Source organism: Pimephales promelas, chromosome 12 (genome assembly GCF_988280905.1).
Source record: "Pimephales promelas chromosome 12, fPimPro1.hap1.1, whole genome shotgun sequence".
Lineage (NCBI taxonomy): Eukaryota > Metazoa > Chordata > Actinopteri > Cypriniformes > Leuciscidae > Pimephales > Pimephales promelas.
Genome location: NC_142780.1, coordinates 36,726,556 through 36,743,594, shown reverse-complemented (window position 1 = coordinate 36,743,594; position 17,039 = coordinate 36,726,556). Strand labels below are relative to the sequence as shown.

The following is a 17,039-nucleotide window of genomic DNA, read 5'->3' as shown; positions in this document are numbered from 1 at the left end:
AAATATAATGCAAAATCTTACCAAAAATATATTTATATAAGGACATATTTCACACAATGAATTTTATAGTTTACATATTATTTTAAAATAACTCATTTGTGGGAGAGGATTAAAAAACAAAGGAAAAGGGAAGGGAGTATGTCATTTTTAATCCACACACTCCTTACCAGTCGATGGCGGTAAAACCCTATTCGACAACACAGGAAAGCTTCAGGGAGAAGGAGAGAGAGAGAGTGTGGCTGCGTCCAAAACCGCATACTCAATGAGTAGGTACTTAATTTCAATAAGTACTTACTCAACGAGCGCTAAAAGAGTAGGTACTTTATAGCCAAATCTCGTTGAGTATGAATGAGAACCGGACATCTGCCATGTTGACGTTATCATGTGACCTACTACGACGTGTTATCATCATATCACAAGCGCAAAGAAATGAACAGCGACACGTTTAATTCTTCTATCTATAAATATCTTGACATTGATGAAACTTTCTCATTTTGTTGTGGTATTGTTGAAGAAACAGCTGATATTTTTTTTATTAAGAAACCCCCAAATCGTCACCTCTTGAATATATGTTGTTAATTTCTTTATTTTATACCCAAAACGTTTCTCCTTTAAGTTTTCCTCCTTTTCTTGATGAATTTACCTCGTTTCATCCCTCAGACCTATAACAACAAAACAACAACATTTTTCATGTATTATGAAGAACTATTTAAAGATATTTAGCCTTGTTATTGTTCCTTTTTCCTGTATTATGATGTAAACAAACCAATGATCTTTATGTTTTCTGTTTTGTCATTATGACTATTATGGTATCTTTCCATGATCTTGTATGTAATACGTTTATAAGTTTAAATTATGAGTGACAGGTGTACTAACACTTCATAACATCAGTGACTCGACAGCACAACCTAGAACAGTTTTCCTATGCGTTTGTAATGTCTGCACAAAGGAGACGGGCAGCTGCTCGAAGATCTCTTTTGGAGAAAACTGTTGATTTTATACTCGAAAAATGTAAGTATCACTCCTTAAAAATTAATATTACCTCAGAATGAATTGCATTGTTAGCCCACCCCAAAACTTAAACAAAATAATAATATTAAATGCTGACCAATACTTAATTATATAACTTTTTTATATACTAAAAATATAATTTAATATAACAAGCAAAATGTAATTTGTTTTGTCATATGACAGTTATGCATGAATAAATTTATATTCATAAATGCAGTGAAACATCTCAATTATCAGTCAATCGATGAATTAATGGATACATTAAATAATTCAATTTTATATACTGACAACAATAATAAAAATGAATAAATGAGTAAAAGAACAAATAAAAGTAACCATCACAATAAACAAATGCATTATACAAGTCAACAACACATGAAACAAAGCTTTATTCAAACTACAAACATGTATTTACAGGGCTGAACACCATAACCTACTGCCGACTCAACACAGCGGTTCCCATTCTGCGGCTTTATTCTGATGAATTCACCAGAGGGGACTGTGCCTTTGTCCCGGAGCTTGTTGCTGCGCTGCGCTTCACAATCTGAGGCAATAAGGGCAGGTGGAGAGATAGAGGGTCTTGTAAGGGCAGGTGGACAGATGGAGCGTCTCATCCATGGCACCACTTCCAGGATGCAGCTCTAGGCTCCTCATCCTCAGTGCTCACACCAGTCTGCAGACATTTCAGATCCTACAAAAATGCACAAACATTATACAAAAGCAGTAATTTTAACACAATGTCATTTGATTTATGTATTAAAAATAACCTTACTTTATATTTGAGTAAAATCCCTAAAACAAATGCTGCCATCATCTTTCCTTGCAGGTCCTGCTCCACCACAAAAGCTATGCAGCAAATGCACAGAAATCAAGAATCAGAAAAGTGTTGTAATTTCTCGACTTGAAATTTGTACAATAATTCAAATAAACTACAATTTAAGATTGAATAGATTTTGTTATCCATTTCTGTAGTATACTCACTCAGAGCCTTTCATGACAGCATTCAGCATCATGAGCCTCTCTCCAGCAGATAAACACACGCGTGTTCTTCTGTCCCTGTAACATACAGACAAGATTCACATTACGAGTTCAACACTGAATTTACATGCTGAGGTTGATGTGTTAACTCACTTTTAATCCAACTTAAATGTTCCTCAATATATCAACACTAATAAGGGACAAATTAAATATAACATATTTAGTTACTTTATAGATTTGTTTATTTACCTTATTTACAGTACATTTGTCTAATGTAAGTAGTGTTGACAACAGTGAATTATCCTTCATATTAATAGCACACATAACGTTACATCACTCAGATGTATTTTTCATGTTGGGATGTGCTCATCTGCAATACTTAAACAATATTTTCATTTCAGATGTAAATAGACATTTTAAATAAGCGTATTTAAGATGTAACGTTATATGGTTATGTAAATCCATTTTAGAAACTTACGTGTAGCGTACTTACTGGAGCTCCCCAGTTTAACTAACTAATAAAACATGTGTTTACAGCAAAATCACAACTATACTATACTGTCTAAGTCCTTTAGACCTTCAACAGTTAAAACGTTTACTCTATAGTAGTTTAACACATACGATTTAAACACAAGAAACCGTGTTTACTCACATTTGAAAACCCCTGCTGATCTCCGATGTTGATAATGACGTATGCTCTCCCGTGGCCTCCTGGGATAGAAGAGTATCAATCGGATGAACACTCAAAAATCGGGGCGAAAGCAGGAGATCATCCGGGAACTTCTCGCCTACTCTTTTATGAGTACTGAGGTTTCGGACATACTACTCCTTTCAAATACTGTTTTCCCCTACTATATAGTACGAAAGTAGGAATATTCGGACGTACTATAAGTATACGTATGCCCTAATCTCGCGATAATTAGTACGTCACTCTGGTAATTCTCGCCTACTCTTTTATGGATACTAAGGATTTGGACATACTTATTCGCTCGCCTACTGCTTTTTCCATACTATATAGTAGGGAAGTATGCGGTTTTGGACGCAGCCAGAGTGTGTGTGTGTGTGTGTGTGAGAGGCTCCCATTGGCTCCGCCATTCCTCATTTCTCCTCGGTTCTAAGCTCATATAGTAAGTATTTTACCTCTGAACGGTGTTTTCTAATGTGTCTGTGATCTAAATCAGGTTTATTGTGCTGTAATTGTAATCGGGTGATTTAGTTCTCTATCGCGAGAAGCCGGAGCGCGTGCTCGCACAGTAACGCACGTGGACGAGTTTTATGAATATAATATAATAATTGTTTACTCGAATGATTTTGGTGTTTCTGCTAGTTTTATGTGATCTTAGAATTTATTTTATTTTGTTGATGGCTTTTGTAGTTTGTGTTAGTTTTAAAGTCCCCCTGTAGTCAATAATTGTATTCCTTATAACTCATCTTTGATCACCAAAATGACTGACATTTAAACTTTTGTTTCATTGAAAAAAAAAATGTCTTAAGAATTTAAAATATCTTGAATGTGACTCGACACCCTCGCCTCGTTAGTATGCGCGGTTCTATGAATATGCAAATGAGCCCCGCCTCCACTCACTCAGAGATCCACTGGTTGACGATCACACGTTGATCTGATTGGTTACAAGGTCGTTTGTGACGTCAGAAACACCAGCGATTTCACATTTTTTAACTGTTGTTTTTCTCTCTCGCACAGGAAGGCTCCTGCAGATCAAGGTGAAATTGACTTCTCTCTCTCTGTCCGTGTGTGTGTGTGTGTGTGTGTGTGTGCGCGAATCTTCTCGTCTGTCGGGCCTGTCAGTGGTCAGATCAGAGCTAGCCATTCGCTAGATGAACGAGCCAGCTCGAGACGCTCAGATCTGCTGATGTGCTGCATCTGTTCTCCTCCTGCACCGCTGGCCACATCTGTGCTCCTCAGATACACACTCCTCTCACACACTCCACACACTCCTCTCACTCTCTCTCTCTCCAGGTCATCGACGGCATCAGCGGCCGAAGAGTCGTCACAGCCCGTCTGCAGGAGTCTCTAACGCACTTCCACATCTCTGTACTTCACACATGTGAATCACAAACAACATTAAGTAACTGTTATTGTCCTGTTTATTACTGTGTAACGAGCTGTACTGTAGAAATAAAGCTGACTATTTAAAATACACAGGTTGCAGATCTCGTGTTTGTTTAATATATTTTCTTTTAGTGTGAATGACTTGAAATGATCATTTAAAGTGTTTAATATTGATAAAGCAGTTTTGTAAGTGCTGTTCAACCCTTTGACCACCAGATGGCCACAAACCAAAAACAACAGTAAAACTAAATATGCTGTGTATTAATAATTCATCCGCACTGTCTCATCATGAAGGGGATACTGTGTATAAATATAACATTTCTCTATTTCTGAGATGTTAGAATGGTTTATCAGCTAACCTCGTGTTCATCCTGAGTGATTTACACCTGATGATGGTTTTCATGTCTTGAATGTCATGAGGAACAGATTCATATTTTGAGAAATTATTTCTCAAACTGGGCAGAGCTGGCTCTCTGTGGTACAAAAGTAAAAAGAGGCTTTTAATGGTCTAAAAAAAACATGTTTAAAAAACACCAACGCAGCTGCTAAGCACATTCACGAACGTAAAAGAACATCCGGTGACGTCACACGCGCGCAGCCGCAGAAGCAAGGACGACTCCGATAGAGCGAGACCTCAGATCACGTGCTTCCTCGAATAACGTCCTCATGAATGACACACACACACACACTCAGAATGATGTTAGCGCGCTGTCTGCGGTGTCCAGCTCCTCGCGGGCTCTTCAGAGTCGCGGGCTTCAGCTCGTCTGTACAGCAGAACACACAACACACACACACACACACTCAACACCTCACAACCACAGCAGAAAACAGCACAACACGCGCCGAGCTCCAGACCGACACAGCTCGAGGTGAGGCTCTGACACACAACTCATGTCTGCCTCGTACTAACATCTGCTAAATAAATTGATAAAAAACTAATCTTGATAGTTAAGCTCGTTTATGTTACTCTTCTCATTATCGCAACTCTAATGTCTAATGTTGAAATCAGGAGGGTCTTAAAATAGTTTTGAGTTTCATGCAAATTTAAAAGTAACAGAACATTGTTACACATGACATGCACTGTAACTGTAGTAATAATAAATTATGCATAATTAAACGCAGTTAAAGGGACAGTTCACCCCAAAAATCCCAAAAGTTCCGTCATCATTTTCTCTCCCTGTACGAGTTTCTTTCTTTTGTCGAATACAGAGATATTGTTCGACAGTTGTTGGACCCCATTGACTTCCACAGTGTTTTAGTGAAGTGTGTGTGTGTGTGTTCAGGGTTTGACGTGGGTCTGCTGGTGTCGGCCCTGAGGCAGGAGAACGCTTCCGACATCTGTGTCATCCGGGTTTCACCTGAGCTCAGGTACACCGATCACATGATCATCGTGAGCGGATCTTCCCCGCGCCACCTCAGCGCCATGGCAGAGAGCGCGCTCAAAGCGGTAAAGACGCGCGCGGAAACACACACTGAACCGAGATCTATGGAAGCTTCTTCTCACCTGAGAATAAACACATTTGATAGTGAGCAATGAACTGAGAAGTGTGAGTTATAAACTGGGAGTCAGTTCCCTTTTGTATGGTTTATTCCCAGGCAGAAACACTTCCATAGACCCGGATGACGCGGAGACTCTCGGTTCAGTGGACGTGTGTCCGGGTTCGATCCGTCTGAAACACTCTTTGTGTTCGCAGTTCAAGTTCCTGCGTAAGAACGAGGAGCGGCACGTTCGGCTGGAGGGCAGAGACTGCGACGACTGGAAGTGCATCGACTTCGGTTCGTAGTGTGTGTGAGTGTGTGTGTGTGTGAGTGTGTGTGTGAGACTGACCGTGTTCTGTCCCGCAGGATCCATGGTGCTTCACCTCATGCTGTCGGACACCAGAGACACGTATGAGCTGGAGAAGCTCTGGACACTGCGCTCGCATGACGAACAGCTCCGGCGCACGCCAGAACACACACTCCCCGCAGACTTCATCCTGGACATGAAGAGCTGACCCCAGAACACACACTTCATCCTGGACACGAAGAGCTGACCCCGAACACACACTCCCTCGGACTTCACCTGTGGGAGAACAGCTTTAGAGAATGTAAATACTGTCAGAAAATCATGGGAAATATCCAGTTTGAGCTGCTAACTTTGAATAAAGGGATTTAATTCTCAAATATTGTGTGAGTCGAATATAAATGTGTGTTGATAACTTCTGCTTGATGAATTAAAGATGCACTTGATATCATAGTATAACGATGATAACAATAACACTAATAATGATAACTATAACAAAGAGCATAATGTGAACTAATAATAACAATAAGTATAAGTAATAATAATGTTAACAATAAAAAAAACTAACAATAACGACAAACATCTCATCCTGCAAAAGTCCTTTGAGGGAGCTCTCCGAAGTTTAAAAGGATAGTTGACTTTGACATGAATGTTTGATATGTTTTATCTTCCCTCAAGGGCATCCAAGATGTCGGTGTCTTTGTTTCCACAGTATTTTCAATTTTGACATTTTCAGTCAAACCGTTGTTGTCTATCAGTCATACACTGGAGGCTAAGGGGGTCCACCAAAGAGAAGTCCAAATTAAACATGATTTAATGACTCGTAAATGTAAGAACACACTGATGGCCTAAGACACGAAACGAGCGGTTTGTGTGAGAAAACCAACAGTATTTATATCGTTTTACCTCGTGTAATCACAGCCACTGACGGCACGGGCGCTTCGGTCTGGAAGTCGACGTCACTCTTTGTTTACACAGAGATTTGGGAAGTTTTACCTTTCACTAAACATATTTAGATATACGGGAAACCGCAATGGAAGACGATTTGGGGATATCTAAATATGTTTAGTAAAAGGTAAAACTTCCGAAATCTCCGTGTAAATATTGAGTGACGTCACACGCGAGCGATCACTTCCGGCGTAACATTGAACTGATTCAGTTCGGTTCAGTTGGACATTGAACAACTGATTCAGATCACTGTGATTACACGAGATAGAACGATATAAATACTGTTGGTTTTCTCACACAAACCGCTCGTTTCGTGTCTTAGTCCATCAATGTGTTCTTACATTTACGAGTCATTAAATCATGTTTAATTTGGACTTCTCTTTGGTGGACCCCCTTAGCCTCCAGTGTATGACTGATAGACAACAACGGTTTGACTGAAAAATGTCAAAATTGAAAATACTGTGGAAACAAAGACACCTACATCTCGGATGCCCTTGAGGGAAGATAAAACACATCAAACATTAATTTCAAAGTGGCGTATCCCTTTAACACGGTGCTCGAACCCGCCTCCGACCCCTCCGCGTCGAACACATTTCCTTTACAGAGATTTACGAAAAACTTTTTTTTGTCTTCTGCTTTGATTTTCTTGCAGTTTTAGAGTGAAAAGTGTTTTTGAAAATATTTATTTCAAATAAAAATTCAAGATAGTATTTTTGTTCTAATTCTAACCCCCTTAATATATAGTAAATTCCTTTCATTGAAACAAAAAAAAGTTGTGTCTTTTTAAACGCCACGCAGAGCACCGGACAGCTAAAGCAGGGTGGATTCTGATTGGCTGCCAATGTTTCCACCGTTACAGAACTCTACAGTTGTGGGGTGGACTCATAACCTCATAGAATTAACTCTAAAATCAACTTTACGGCTGTAGAAGAATAAACAGGACACGAACATTCTGTGAGTAAATGAGTTTATTTGTCAAGAGAATCACAGTTACATTACAAATCAAACTGAAGAATAAACTAAAACAGAGCCGGCTTTAAAACGCGAGTCCAGCGGTGTCACATGATCTGCCATCAGTCACATGATCAGTCACATGCTGACTTCTGCGGCTCCTCATCTGAGCCAGAGTCTTTCGGAGCGGATGAGGCCACGAATGACGACGCTACCTGTGTGTGTGTGTGTGTGTGTGTGTCTACGGTGCCATCCAGAAGGGCTGCGGCGTGTGTGTGTGTGTGTGTGTTTTGGGCCGGTGAGGAGAAGGCGAGAGGTACGTATATCCTTTGGAGGCTCCGTGATCGTCCTCTTCATCCGAGGAATCTCCGGCGTACGCCACCAGCCCGGCCCGGGCCCGCTTCACCTGCGGCTCTGATGACACCAGAAACCAGAGACAAGCACACAAACAACACCATACCAGCAATCAAGGAAACAGGAAGTTAAATAACCGCATGTCATTGGAAGCGTCCAATCAGGAGGCGGAAGGGAACGAGGCCCCGCCCATCCAGCATCCCCCCGCAGGGACATGAAAGAGAGAGAGAAAAAACACAGAGAAAGAGAGAGAACACAGAACACAAGAGAGACGCCTGTTAGTGCGGAGTCACACGGCACGGCAGGGGAGGAGCCTCAACTCAACTGACCAATCACGGCCCTCAAGCTGAAGCGTGTCATTTCCTGTGAAACGCCACACTTCAGCTTTACCTGTGCTAATGATACAGTCCCGCTGCTGCAGCTCATCTGTGTGTGTGTGTGTGTGTGTGATGACAGACATCAGCAGGAGTGTGTGTGTGTGTGAGGCATGTCTTACCCAGAAGGCTCGGCGGCGCCGTCTTTTCGTCCGCTTTCTGAGATCTCAGTCCGTTGAGCGGCGCTGACACACACGGCATGATCGTTCTGCTGCTGCGCAACACACACACACACAATCAACACAATCACATTCACTTTCAATACAGAAGATTATGAAAATGTTTATAAAATCATTACATACAAGTGAATTTATCACATCACGTGATGTGTGTGTGTCTGACCTGTCTCTCTCTCTCACAGGCCCTGAGGAAGCAGCAGACGGGGGTCCTGACGGCTCTGAGCTGCCCACAGACATGCCTGCACCTAAATTAGTCATATGAATGGGTCCATGCTATGAGCAGAAAAACACAACAGCATTAACACACACCCTCCTTTACACACACACACACACACACACACACACACACACACACACACACACACACATCAGTGACTGATCATCTCTCTCTCTCTCACACACACACACACATCAGTGACTGATCATCTCTCTCACACACACACACACACACACATCAGTGACTGATCATCTCACACACACACACACACACACACACACATCAGTGACTGATCATCTCTCTCACACACACACACACACACACACACACACACACACACACACACACACACACACACACACACACACACACACACACACAGTCAGTGAGCAGTACCCCAGTGAGCCACTGTATGCTAATCACCACAGGTATATAACAAGGGCCATGTGTTTAAAACAATAATAATGAAAATGCCAAACTAAAGTACAAATAAAAACACTATTTTTTCAGATTTGAATTAAAACTCTAAGAGTATCTGATGACCCTAAGTGACCTGACTGGGGCTGGTGTAGATCTGCGGCTCACTAGAGTTTGCTCTTATCAGCTGTCCTTCACTAGACATGCAGATCCTGCAGACCCGCAGGCCCCGCCCACAAACTGTCCATCACCGTGGCGACAGCAAGCCGGCGTCACACACACCTACAGAAACGGGAGAAAGCCGAACGGTGACGAGAGCAGGGTCCGGCGTGGGCCGACAGCTCACCTGGTATCCCAGAAGGCCTTGCTCCGACTCGTCCGGCACCTCCTCGGTGAAGCGGCGCTTCTGTGGCGGGAGGGGCGGAGCCACAGGTCTGGGCGGAGCCACGGGTCTGGGAGGAGCTGAGAGTGAGGGTGGAGCCATGGCAGGGGGCGGGAACTGAGCGGGAGGAAGAGTCTGGAGAGAGAGAGATGTGACACACACACACACACACACAGCGTTAGTTTCACCCCTTTACTGTAATAACACTGTGTGTGTGTGTGTGTGTGTGTGTGTGTCGTCTGATAGGTTCATGCTGAGTATTCTAGATTCCTGAATCAGACGAGCAGTGCACACACACACACACGGGTGAGCGCGGGTTACCTGTGCCGGGACGCTAGCGGGCGCGAGCGGATACTGCGCGGGGGGGGCGGGCCCCGGGGCCGCGGGAGACACCGGATACGGAGGAGCGACGGGCTGCGGAGGAACGGGAACCGGATACGGCTGGAATCCGGCGGGAGGATGAGGATAATACTGAGACTGAGGAGGCATCCCGTTCATAGCAGGAGGCTGGAGAAAACCTGCTCACACACACACACACACACACACACACTGATCAGACTCAGCAGATAAGAACATACAAGCTGTGTGAGTGAGTGTGGAGTGTGAGTGTGTTTACTATGTGTGTGTGTGTGTGTGTGTGTGTGTTTACCCTGTGTATGAGAGAGTGCAACATGAGATCATGACTTGTGTACACACACACGCCACTTCCAAGTCAAGTCTGCGAAACGAAGCAAAATGTAGATCTACATCTGTGGAGCGAGACACGTTTTCCCTCTAATGGTGAGGAAGACTCATAACTCACATTAACCCCAGTGAGGGGTCGGGTTAGGGTCAGGTTGGGGTCGCTCGTATATTTATAGGGCATTTCAGAATGTTTGTAAACAATAGGCACCACGATACTTCCGGGTGGCAGAACGCGAGCGGCTTCCATTGACTAACTGAAGAGATCCAGCCGGAAACTGAACAGTTACACCGTTAAAATCATTGTTGTTGATCAAAGTTGAATCTGTGGCGAAAATATGTTGTGTTTGGGGTTGTGCCACCAGATATACAACAAAAGGTGTAGGTTTTTTTTATCGATTTCCTTCAGAAAAAAGTAAATCTATCCAGCAGAACCTGTGGGTGAGGAGGTTAAAGCGAGTGGACGTCGTCAAAAGTGCATGTTGTCTTTTAATCATATGAGCCTGAGCCCGATTTAAACCCAACCATTTTAATAAGTGGCTCGTTATATAACTGACGTTCTCAACTAACTTAGTTATTTCTATTACTTTCTATGTTACTTTCTTTTGAGCGGTGAGTAAATGCTTCTTCATCGTAAATGCTTCTGATTGGCCAATGCGTTCAATAAATCAACACATATGTCTGTGATTGGCTACATCGCTCATCGCTGCAGTCACGTTATAAAATGAAACTCTGCCATGTAAGTCATTTCTATTTTGTTCTAGTTGTTCTTGTTGCTTTTCTGCAACAGATGAATACAAATGTATTAGTTTTTATTTGTTTTATTCATAGATACTTCTAGTTTGCGGGAGTCCCGCGAATCGATTTATTCTCCTGCAATCCGCACACACAGAGTGAATGCATTACTGCTCGCACTCGGCCATCAGATCTAGAGTCGCGCCGCGGTCTGGTGCGTTGGGAGTGCACGTCTCTAGATCAAAGAATCTAAGCTTTAAATGATCATGTTAACTATGTCTGAATTTGCACCACGTCTGTTCTTGAATCAACTGTTGAAATGTAGATTAGGCTTCTGCCGGCGGTGTGTCTCCCTCCATGCAATTTACTAGTGTTGCCATAGGGACGCTTCGGCTTTTGCCACCCGGAAGAACGTCTGTTATTGTTGTGACGTCATGGTGAATTGTCGTATACAGTAGTGTAACGTTCGGTTAACGGTGTTCAGAAACACGCTGAGAGCGATTATGCGTGTTGATAGCACGGCAAAAATGGAAATACGAACTGGAGTGGTATACACACACCATTTCATGAGATCAGCCTGATGAGTGTGTGTGTGTGTGTGTGTGTGTTTACCCTGTGTGGGCATCACACTGCTCATCTGATTCAGGAATCTAGAATACTCAGCATGAACCTGCCAGACACACAAACACACACACACACACAGTTATTACAGTTAAACAAGAAAGACTATTAAACTCAGTTTTAATTCATTGAATTGAAGCTGAAATAATATAAAATATAAATATTAAATGATACATTTTTAAACTATAATAGTATAAAAATAATATTAGACAGACAGAGACAGAGACAGAGACAGAGGGAGAGAGAGAGAGAGAGAGAGAGAGAGAGAGAGAGAGAGAGAGAGAGAGAGAGAGTCTTACGGTCTGCAGGAGGTTTTCACAGAGGGTTTTTGCAGCAGCGAGTCCTTCTGGTTTTGGGTGACTGGAGGAACAGAGAAACTCATGAACAGGGGTGTGCTTCAACTGCCTGAACACTGACTGTGAGTGTGTGTGATCCGTACACACACCTGATGTATATGTACATGGGCTCGAACGCCTCCCGCCCTGACGCCGGCTCCAGACACCCGGACCCTTTCCCCCGCAGGAACACTTTGGCTCCCGTCTCTGCCTGAATGTGCTGAAGATACGAGCAGCCCGGACCCTCCACACACTCCTTCACACTGAAGCCGTGCAGCGCCTGGTCCAGCCCCACGAACACCTTATCCTGCACATAGTGCATCTGCGCACACACACACACACACACACACACGGTTAGTCTCAATCCTGTGTGTTGAATGAGGAAGACACTAAGACTAGCGAAGACGTTCCTCGTAGTTCTGGAGGGTCCAGGAATGGGATGTTTTATTAATATCCTGTTCTCACACACTCGTGTCAATTACATCAAATAATAATCAGCAAAAGCTCACTCTTGATCACCATTGTATGAACGCTGAAGTACTGAACGCTGTGTACTCACGCCGCCTGTATAGTGTGGTTTGTGTGCAGCAGAGGGGATTGTGGGTAAAGTGGTGGATCCGGGCTGCTGGTACACAGTGACCGTCGCTCCGCTGTAGGTCGAGTTGGTGGCGGCCTTCACCACACCGTTAGTGATGATCTCCTTAATCCTGTTAACGGCCTCTACACACACACACACACACACAGAGAGAATGATGTTAAACACACACACACACACACGTGGGGAAGATCCTCCATCAGTGCGGTCACTCACTGTCCACTAGGTCTCGGGTCTGGCCCTGCACATGCAGATACAGCGGACGGTCACTGTGGAAACATCAGCACACACACACACATTAGTATTTACAGTAATTACTGAGTATTTATTGCAATCCAATCGCAGTGTGAAGCGTCTCACCTGGGCAGGGCTTTGCTCTTCTCCTCTGAGGACATGTAGCGCCCCCTGGTGGACACAGCAGCGCCACTCACTCTGCTGATCTGTGGAGAACACCAGCAGTGAGCGGAGGACGGACACACACACACACACACACACACACACACACACACCTCGTCTTGAGTCTGTCCGCGGGTCAGCAGGTTTCGGCAGGTCAGCGGGACGTCGTTGATCTCCACTTCTGCCACCACCAGATCGTCCTTCAGTTTACTCGCCGCCGCACCTGAAACCTGCAGCGGATCATGAGTGTGTGCTGCGAGCGTATGATACCCGCGCTTCATCTTATAGTGTTTCCCGTAACATTAAACTTGAGTAAACAGACCTTCAGCTCCGTCATTAAATTAAAGACTCTATTTTTAACTCTCTAAAACATTTAAAGTCCCGCTGTAGTCGATCAATTCATCACTGAAACTCATCTGTCATCCAAAATGAAGAAACTTCTTCATCCGTAAAATATCTTTAATGTAACTCGACACCCTTGCCTCATTTAGTATGCGCGGTTCTATGAATATGCAAATGAGCCCCGCCTCCACTCACTCAGAGATCCACTGGTTGCCGATCACACGTTGATCTGATTGGTTACAAGGTAATTTGTGACGTCAGAAACACCAGCGATTGTGTTGAAGCGGATTAAACACACCGCATAAACAACATTAAACGCTGGATTTACACCACAGGGGGACTTTAAACATATTTTACTTAAAGTGAAATGAAGCTGAAATAAAATAAGATATAAATAAATGAAAAACCAAAATGTCAAATGCACACGAAAAAGGTTCTAGAACTTCAATGACAGCTAACAATATAAAAATAACAGCTTAATTAAAATATGAATGAAGACTATATACAGTGGTATCGCACTGGATGTGCACAGGATACAGAATTCCCGCTCAAGAACCAAAAACAAATGAGTTTTGGTGAGTAAATAAAACATGGAGTGAGATTTGATTGTAGAACTGATTGTGAACAGACGGCTGAAGAGCAGCACAGGTCCGTCAAACGATAATGAGAACATTGTAATTGTGTGTTTGAGACGTGGATTTTAACGGTGAGACTTTTGCTTTTGAAATCAGGCTCTCAAAATATAAAGGCTTTTGAATATAAAGAATTATCAGTAATCGGTATCGCCCAAAATATTCATATCGGTGCATCCATAAACTATATTTTTCCTTTTTAAAGTGATTCCAATCATATTCCGAGCAATTCAGAGTCATCGTGTTCAGTGCGCATGTGAAGGAAATAATACAGTATGTCCATATATCAGTCTAATTCAAGTATCAGGCCGATACCATCACAAATGAGCCTATATCGGCCTATATATCATACATCTCAAATGTTAAACTAATGTAATGTGAGCCTGATTCTGCACATCAGCTGACAGAGGGAAGTTGTGAAGTGTGTAATGGCCCTGGTGTGAGATCAGCAGGACTGACTTTATCAGCCGGAGCGGCGCTGTTGATCTGAGACGGCTTGAGTTTCCCTTTAGCCACGAGCATAGCGTTGATCTTAGCGGCGACAGCGGCCGCGGCGTCCAGAGCTCCGGTGGGAGCAGAACCTCCATCAGAGGAACCCGAGGAACCCGGGCTGGCCTGGTCCCACTTACTGCGCCGCCTGATAAACACAAACACATCATCAACATCCTCACCACCATCATCAACACCACCTACAAAAGCGTAGGAAACTAAAGCTAATCTATCTCTATTATAAACGGTCGTGAAGAGCCAAGCGCGGCTGTAACGGCGTCCCAGGGTCCGCTACACCGGGATGATGCTGTAGAAGAACAAATGATCAACTAAACCCAGATCAGCCAGCGCTGTCCCGGCCCGGCCCAGTGGCACGGCAGAATATTCAAATATTACACACATCAGGGTTTTACCTTATATCGTTTAAAAACGATATCAATACTGTTGGTTTTCTCACACAAACCGCTCGTTTCGTGTCTTAAGGCCAATTTATACTTCTGCGTAGGGTGCGCGCAGTAGGTACGGCGTAGCATACGCACAGACGCGTCCCAATGCGCGTACCCTTCGCCGTCGCCTGACGTGCACCTCCTCAAAAATGTAACTACACGTCGCGACGACGCGGACCGCAAGATCAGTGATTGGTCGGCTTGGTAGCATCGCATTTCCTCCTACGCATTTCCGCACATACCTTCTCACGCATTTCCATCACTGTCTATGATTTCCACACGTACCATCTCCTCCGACGTCTTCTCTCATTTCTGCCTTTCAGTTTTAGTAATTTCACTAAAGTGAACTGTTTTTCCACCTCAATAAGCTCCAACTCCAACATGATCCACTCTCTTTCAATCGCTATTGCTTGTAGTAACCTAGCCGCGAGGAATCTAAACACAGTGGAACATTAAAACTCTCCGCCGCCAACTAGCGTTTCGGAGCAGTACTGCAGTGCAACCAAGACCTGAACGCAGAAGTATAAATGCTCACAACGGCGTCGCCTACGTGCGTAGCCAACGCCGTACATTACGGCGTACCCTCGACGCAGAAGTATAAATTGGCCTTTAGGCCATCAATGTGTGCTTACATTTACGAGTCATTAAATCATGTTTAATTTGGACTTCTCTTTGGTGGACCCCCTTAGCCTCCAGTGTATGACTGATAGACAACAACGGTTTGACTGAAAAATGTCAAAATTGAAAATACTGTGGAAACAAAGACACCGACATCTTGGATGCCCTTGAGGGAAGATAAAACATATCAAACATTAATTTCAAAGTGAACTATCCCTTTAAACCCAGTGCTGACTGTCCATTTCCAGACACACACACACACACACACACACACTCTGTGAAACACGACTCTCGACAGCTCATGAAGGAAAATGATAAATGTACATATTTCAATACCAGTTATCAGGAATGGTTGTTGAATAAAAAAGGCTTGTAAGACTGAACCATGATATCCAGATATTTTATTATTTCACATATAAATGGAAATTTCCAGTCATTAATTTTAGTAATCATTAATTTTCCATAGTGGAAAAAATATATCCAAGTTTGGCAGAGCTGATCAGTGTTATGATGGGTCATTTAATTTGAATATCCCCAACTGAGCAAAAGAGGAATCGAAAAACTCCATCAGATGACCCGATGGAGGAAAAAACCCTTGGGAGAACCCAGGCTCAATGTAAAACATAACCATGTTATAATTATAATAAATATTGTTGAGTATAACAAACAAATAACACACTATAGATTGTGTTATCCCTCATTCACAGTAAGTGGAGAGCCCTGTCCCACACACACAGATCTCTCTCTCTCTCTCTCTCTCTCTCTCTCACACACACACACACACACACACACACACACACACACACACACACACACACACACACATTGACCAATGATCTTGCATGACTTCACTGACTGGATGAAGATGAACGGCGTACTTTCACGCATAGATTTATTGAATGTGTTAATATCAGTATTATCAGTTTAAACACTGAACTATGTGGCAATGAGTGTGTATTATCACACACTTTACACTGTACTCTGGGTCCAAACATCGCGGGCTCACCGTGGAACGGATAAACACGGAACAGAAGCAGGATCATATGAAGATCTGATATCTGAGATTAATAATATTTCATATGTGTCTGGGCTTCTGTTGGTTTGTTGTTACGTAACACCCACCATTAGCAGAACCGTCGAACTCTTTAACACACACACACACACACACACACTTACCCGGCGCTGTGCGGGACACCGAATGACATCTGTTACGTTGAGTTTATGCTTCTGATCACGATAAATCGAACCGATCAGAAACGATCAGACGCTCGGACAGACACAAACCATCAACGGAAACACTGTCGTCTGCGTCACTTCCGCTAGCACCGCGCATGCGCAGAACCCATCGGGCAAACTACCTTCAGAAATGTTTCTTTATTTTATTTACACTTTTATTCTTAATACATAAATTACAGAGTCAAAAGAATACTTTTTTTTTTACTAATTTGTTAATGAAAGAAAAATATATATAAGAAACAATATTG

General features: G+C 43.1%; 2 protein-coding genes and 2 long non-coding RNA genes across 8 annotated transcripts; 2 read left to right on the top strand and 2 right to left on the bottom strand.

The window, feature by feature from the left end:
• The first annotated feature begins 231 nt into the window (after nucleotides 1–231).
• LOC148977099 (uncharacterized) lies at nucleotides 232–4,150 on the top strand. Its single transcript, XR_016145840.1, has 4 exons — nucleotides 232–1,011; nucleotides 1,429–3,116; nucleotides 3,692–3,711; nucleotides 3,968–4,150. It is a non-coding gene; the product is annotated as an uncharacterized LOC148977099 (long non-coding RNA).
• Nucleotides 1,382–2,780, bottom strand: LOC120485344 (uncharacterized). Its single transcript, XR_005623874.2, has 4 exons — nucleotides 2,642–2,780; nucleotides 1,993–2,067; nucleotides 1,784–1,857; nucleotides 1,382–1,702 (listed from the first exon to the last, which is right to left on the bottom strand). It is a non-coding gene; the product is annotated as an uncharacterized LOC120485344 (long non-coding RNA).
• A 516-nt stretch (nucleotides 4,151–4,666) lies between the features above and the next one.
• Nucleotides 4,667–6,223, top strand: malsu1 (mitochondrial assembly of ribosomal large subunit 1). 2 transcript variants are annotated; one of them, XM_089118138.1, is made up of 4 exons: nucleotides 4,667–4,929; nucleotides 5,344–5,428; nucleotides 5,755–5,836; nucleotides 5,906–6,223. In XM_089118138.1, the coding sequence occupies exons 1-4, from the start codon at nucleotides 4,731–4,733 to the stop codon at nucleotides 6,044–6,046; spliced, it is 507 nt and encodes a 168-aa protein (XP_088974264.1). In that variant the 5' UTR covers nucleotides 4,667–4,730; the 3' UTR covers nucleotides 6,047–6,223. The 2 variants fall into 2 exon arrangements, with proteins under 2 accessions (XP_088974264.1, XP_039544776.2); XM_039688842.2 differs by having other exon boundaries at nucleotides 4,673–4,929; nucleotides 5,344–5,507.
• Nucleotides 6,224–7,741: 1,518 nt separating this feature from the next.
• On the bottom strand, nucleotides 7,742–16,891 carry khdc4 (KH domain containing 4, pre-mRNA splicing factor). Of its 4 annotated transcripts, none has more exons than XM_089118134.1 (14): nucleotides 16,732–16,891; nucleotides 14,462–14,639; nucleotides 13,142–13,258; nucleotides 12,993–13,072; nucleotides 12,849–12,901; nucleotides 12,597–12,757; nucleotides 12,148–12,359; nucleotides 12,002–12,062; nucleotides 11,694–11,751; nucleotides 9,987–10,183; nucleotides 9,630–9,800; nucleotides 8,813–8,922; nucleotides 8,593–8,684; nucleotides 7,742–8,156 (listed from the first exon to the last, which is right to left on the bottom strand). In XM_089118134.1, the coding sequence occupies exons 1-14, from the start codon at nucleotides 16,758–16,760 to the stop codon at nucleotides 7,984–7,986; spliced, it is 1,692 nt and encodes a 563-aa protein (XP_088974260.1). In that variant the 5' UTR covers nucleotides 16,761–16,891; the 3' UTR covers nucleotides 7,742–7,983. The 4 variants fall into 4 exon arrangements, with proteins under 4 accessions (XP_088974260.1, XP_088974261.1, XP_088974262.1 ...); XM_089118135.1 differs by having other exon boundaries at nucleotides 8,593–8,681; XM_089118136.1 differs by lacking the exon at nucleotides 7,742–8,156 and having other exon boundaries at nucleotides 8,530–8,684; nucleotides 8,813–8,894; nucleotides 16,732–16,890.
• Between the last annotated feature and the right edge of the window lie 148 nt (nucleotides 16,892–17,039).

Excerpts from the sequence above, each read along its gene's own strand:
- malsu1 (XM_039688842.2), top strand. The coding sequence starts at position 4,731 with ATGACACACACACACACACTCAGAATGATGTTAGCGCGCTGTCTGCGG. Across the intron at positions 5,508-5,754 it reads CAGAGAGCGCGCTCAAAGCG|TTCAAGTTCCTGCGTAAGAA; the intron begins GTAAAGACGCGC and ends TTGTGTTCGCAG. Across the intron at positions 5,837-5,905 it reads CTGGAAGTGCATCGACTTCG|GATCCATGGTGCTTCACCTC; the intron begins GTTCGTAGTGTG and ends TCTGTCCCGCAG.
- khdc4 (XM_089118134.1), bottom strand. The coding sequence starts at position 16,760 with ATGTCATTCGGTGTCCCGCACAGCGCCGG. Across the intron at positions 12,902-12,992 it reads AAGAGCAAAGCCCTGCCCAG|TGACCGTCCGCTGTATCTGC; the intron begins GTGAGACGCTTC and ends ATGTTTCCACAG. Across the intron at positions 8,157-8,592 it reads GGCGCCGCCGAGCCTTCTGG|AGCCGCAGGTGAAGCGGGCC; the intron begins GTAAGACATGCC and ends TGGTGTCATCAG.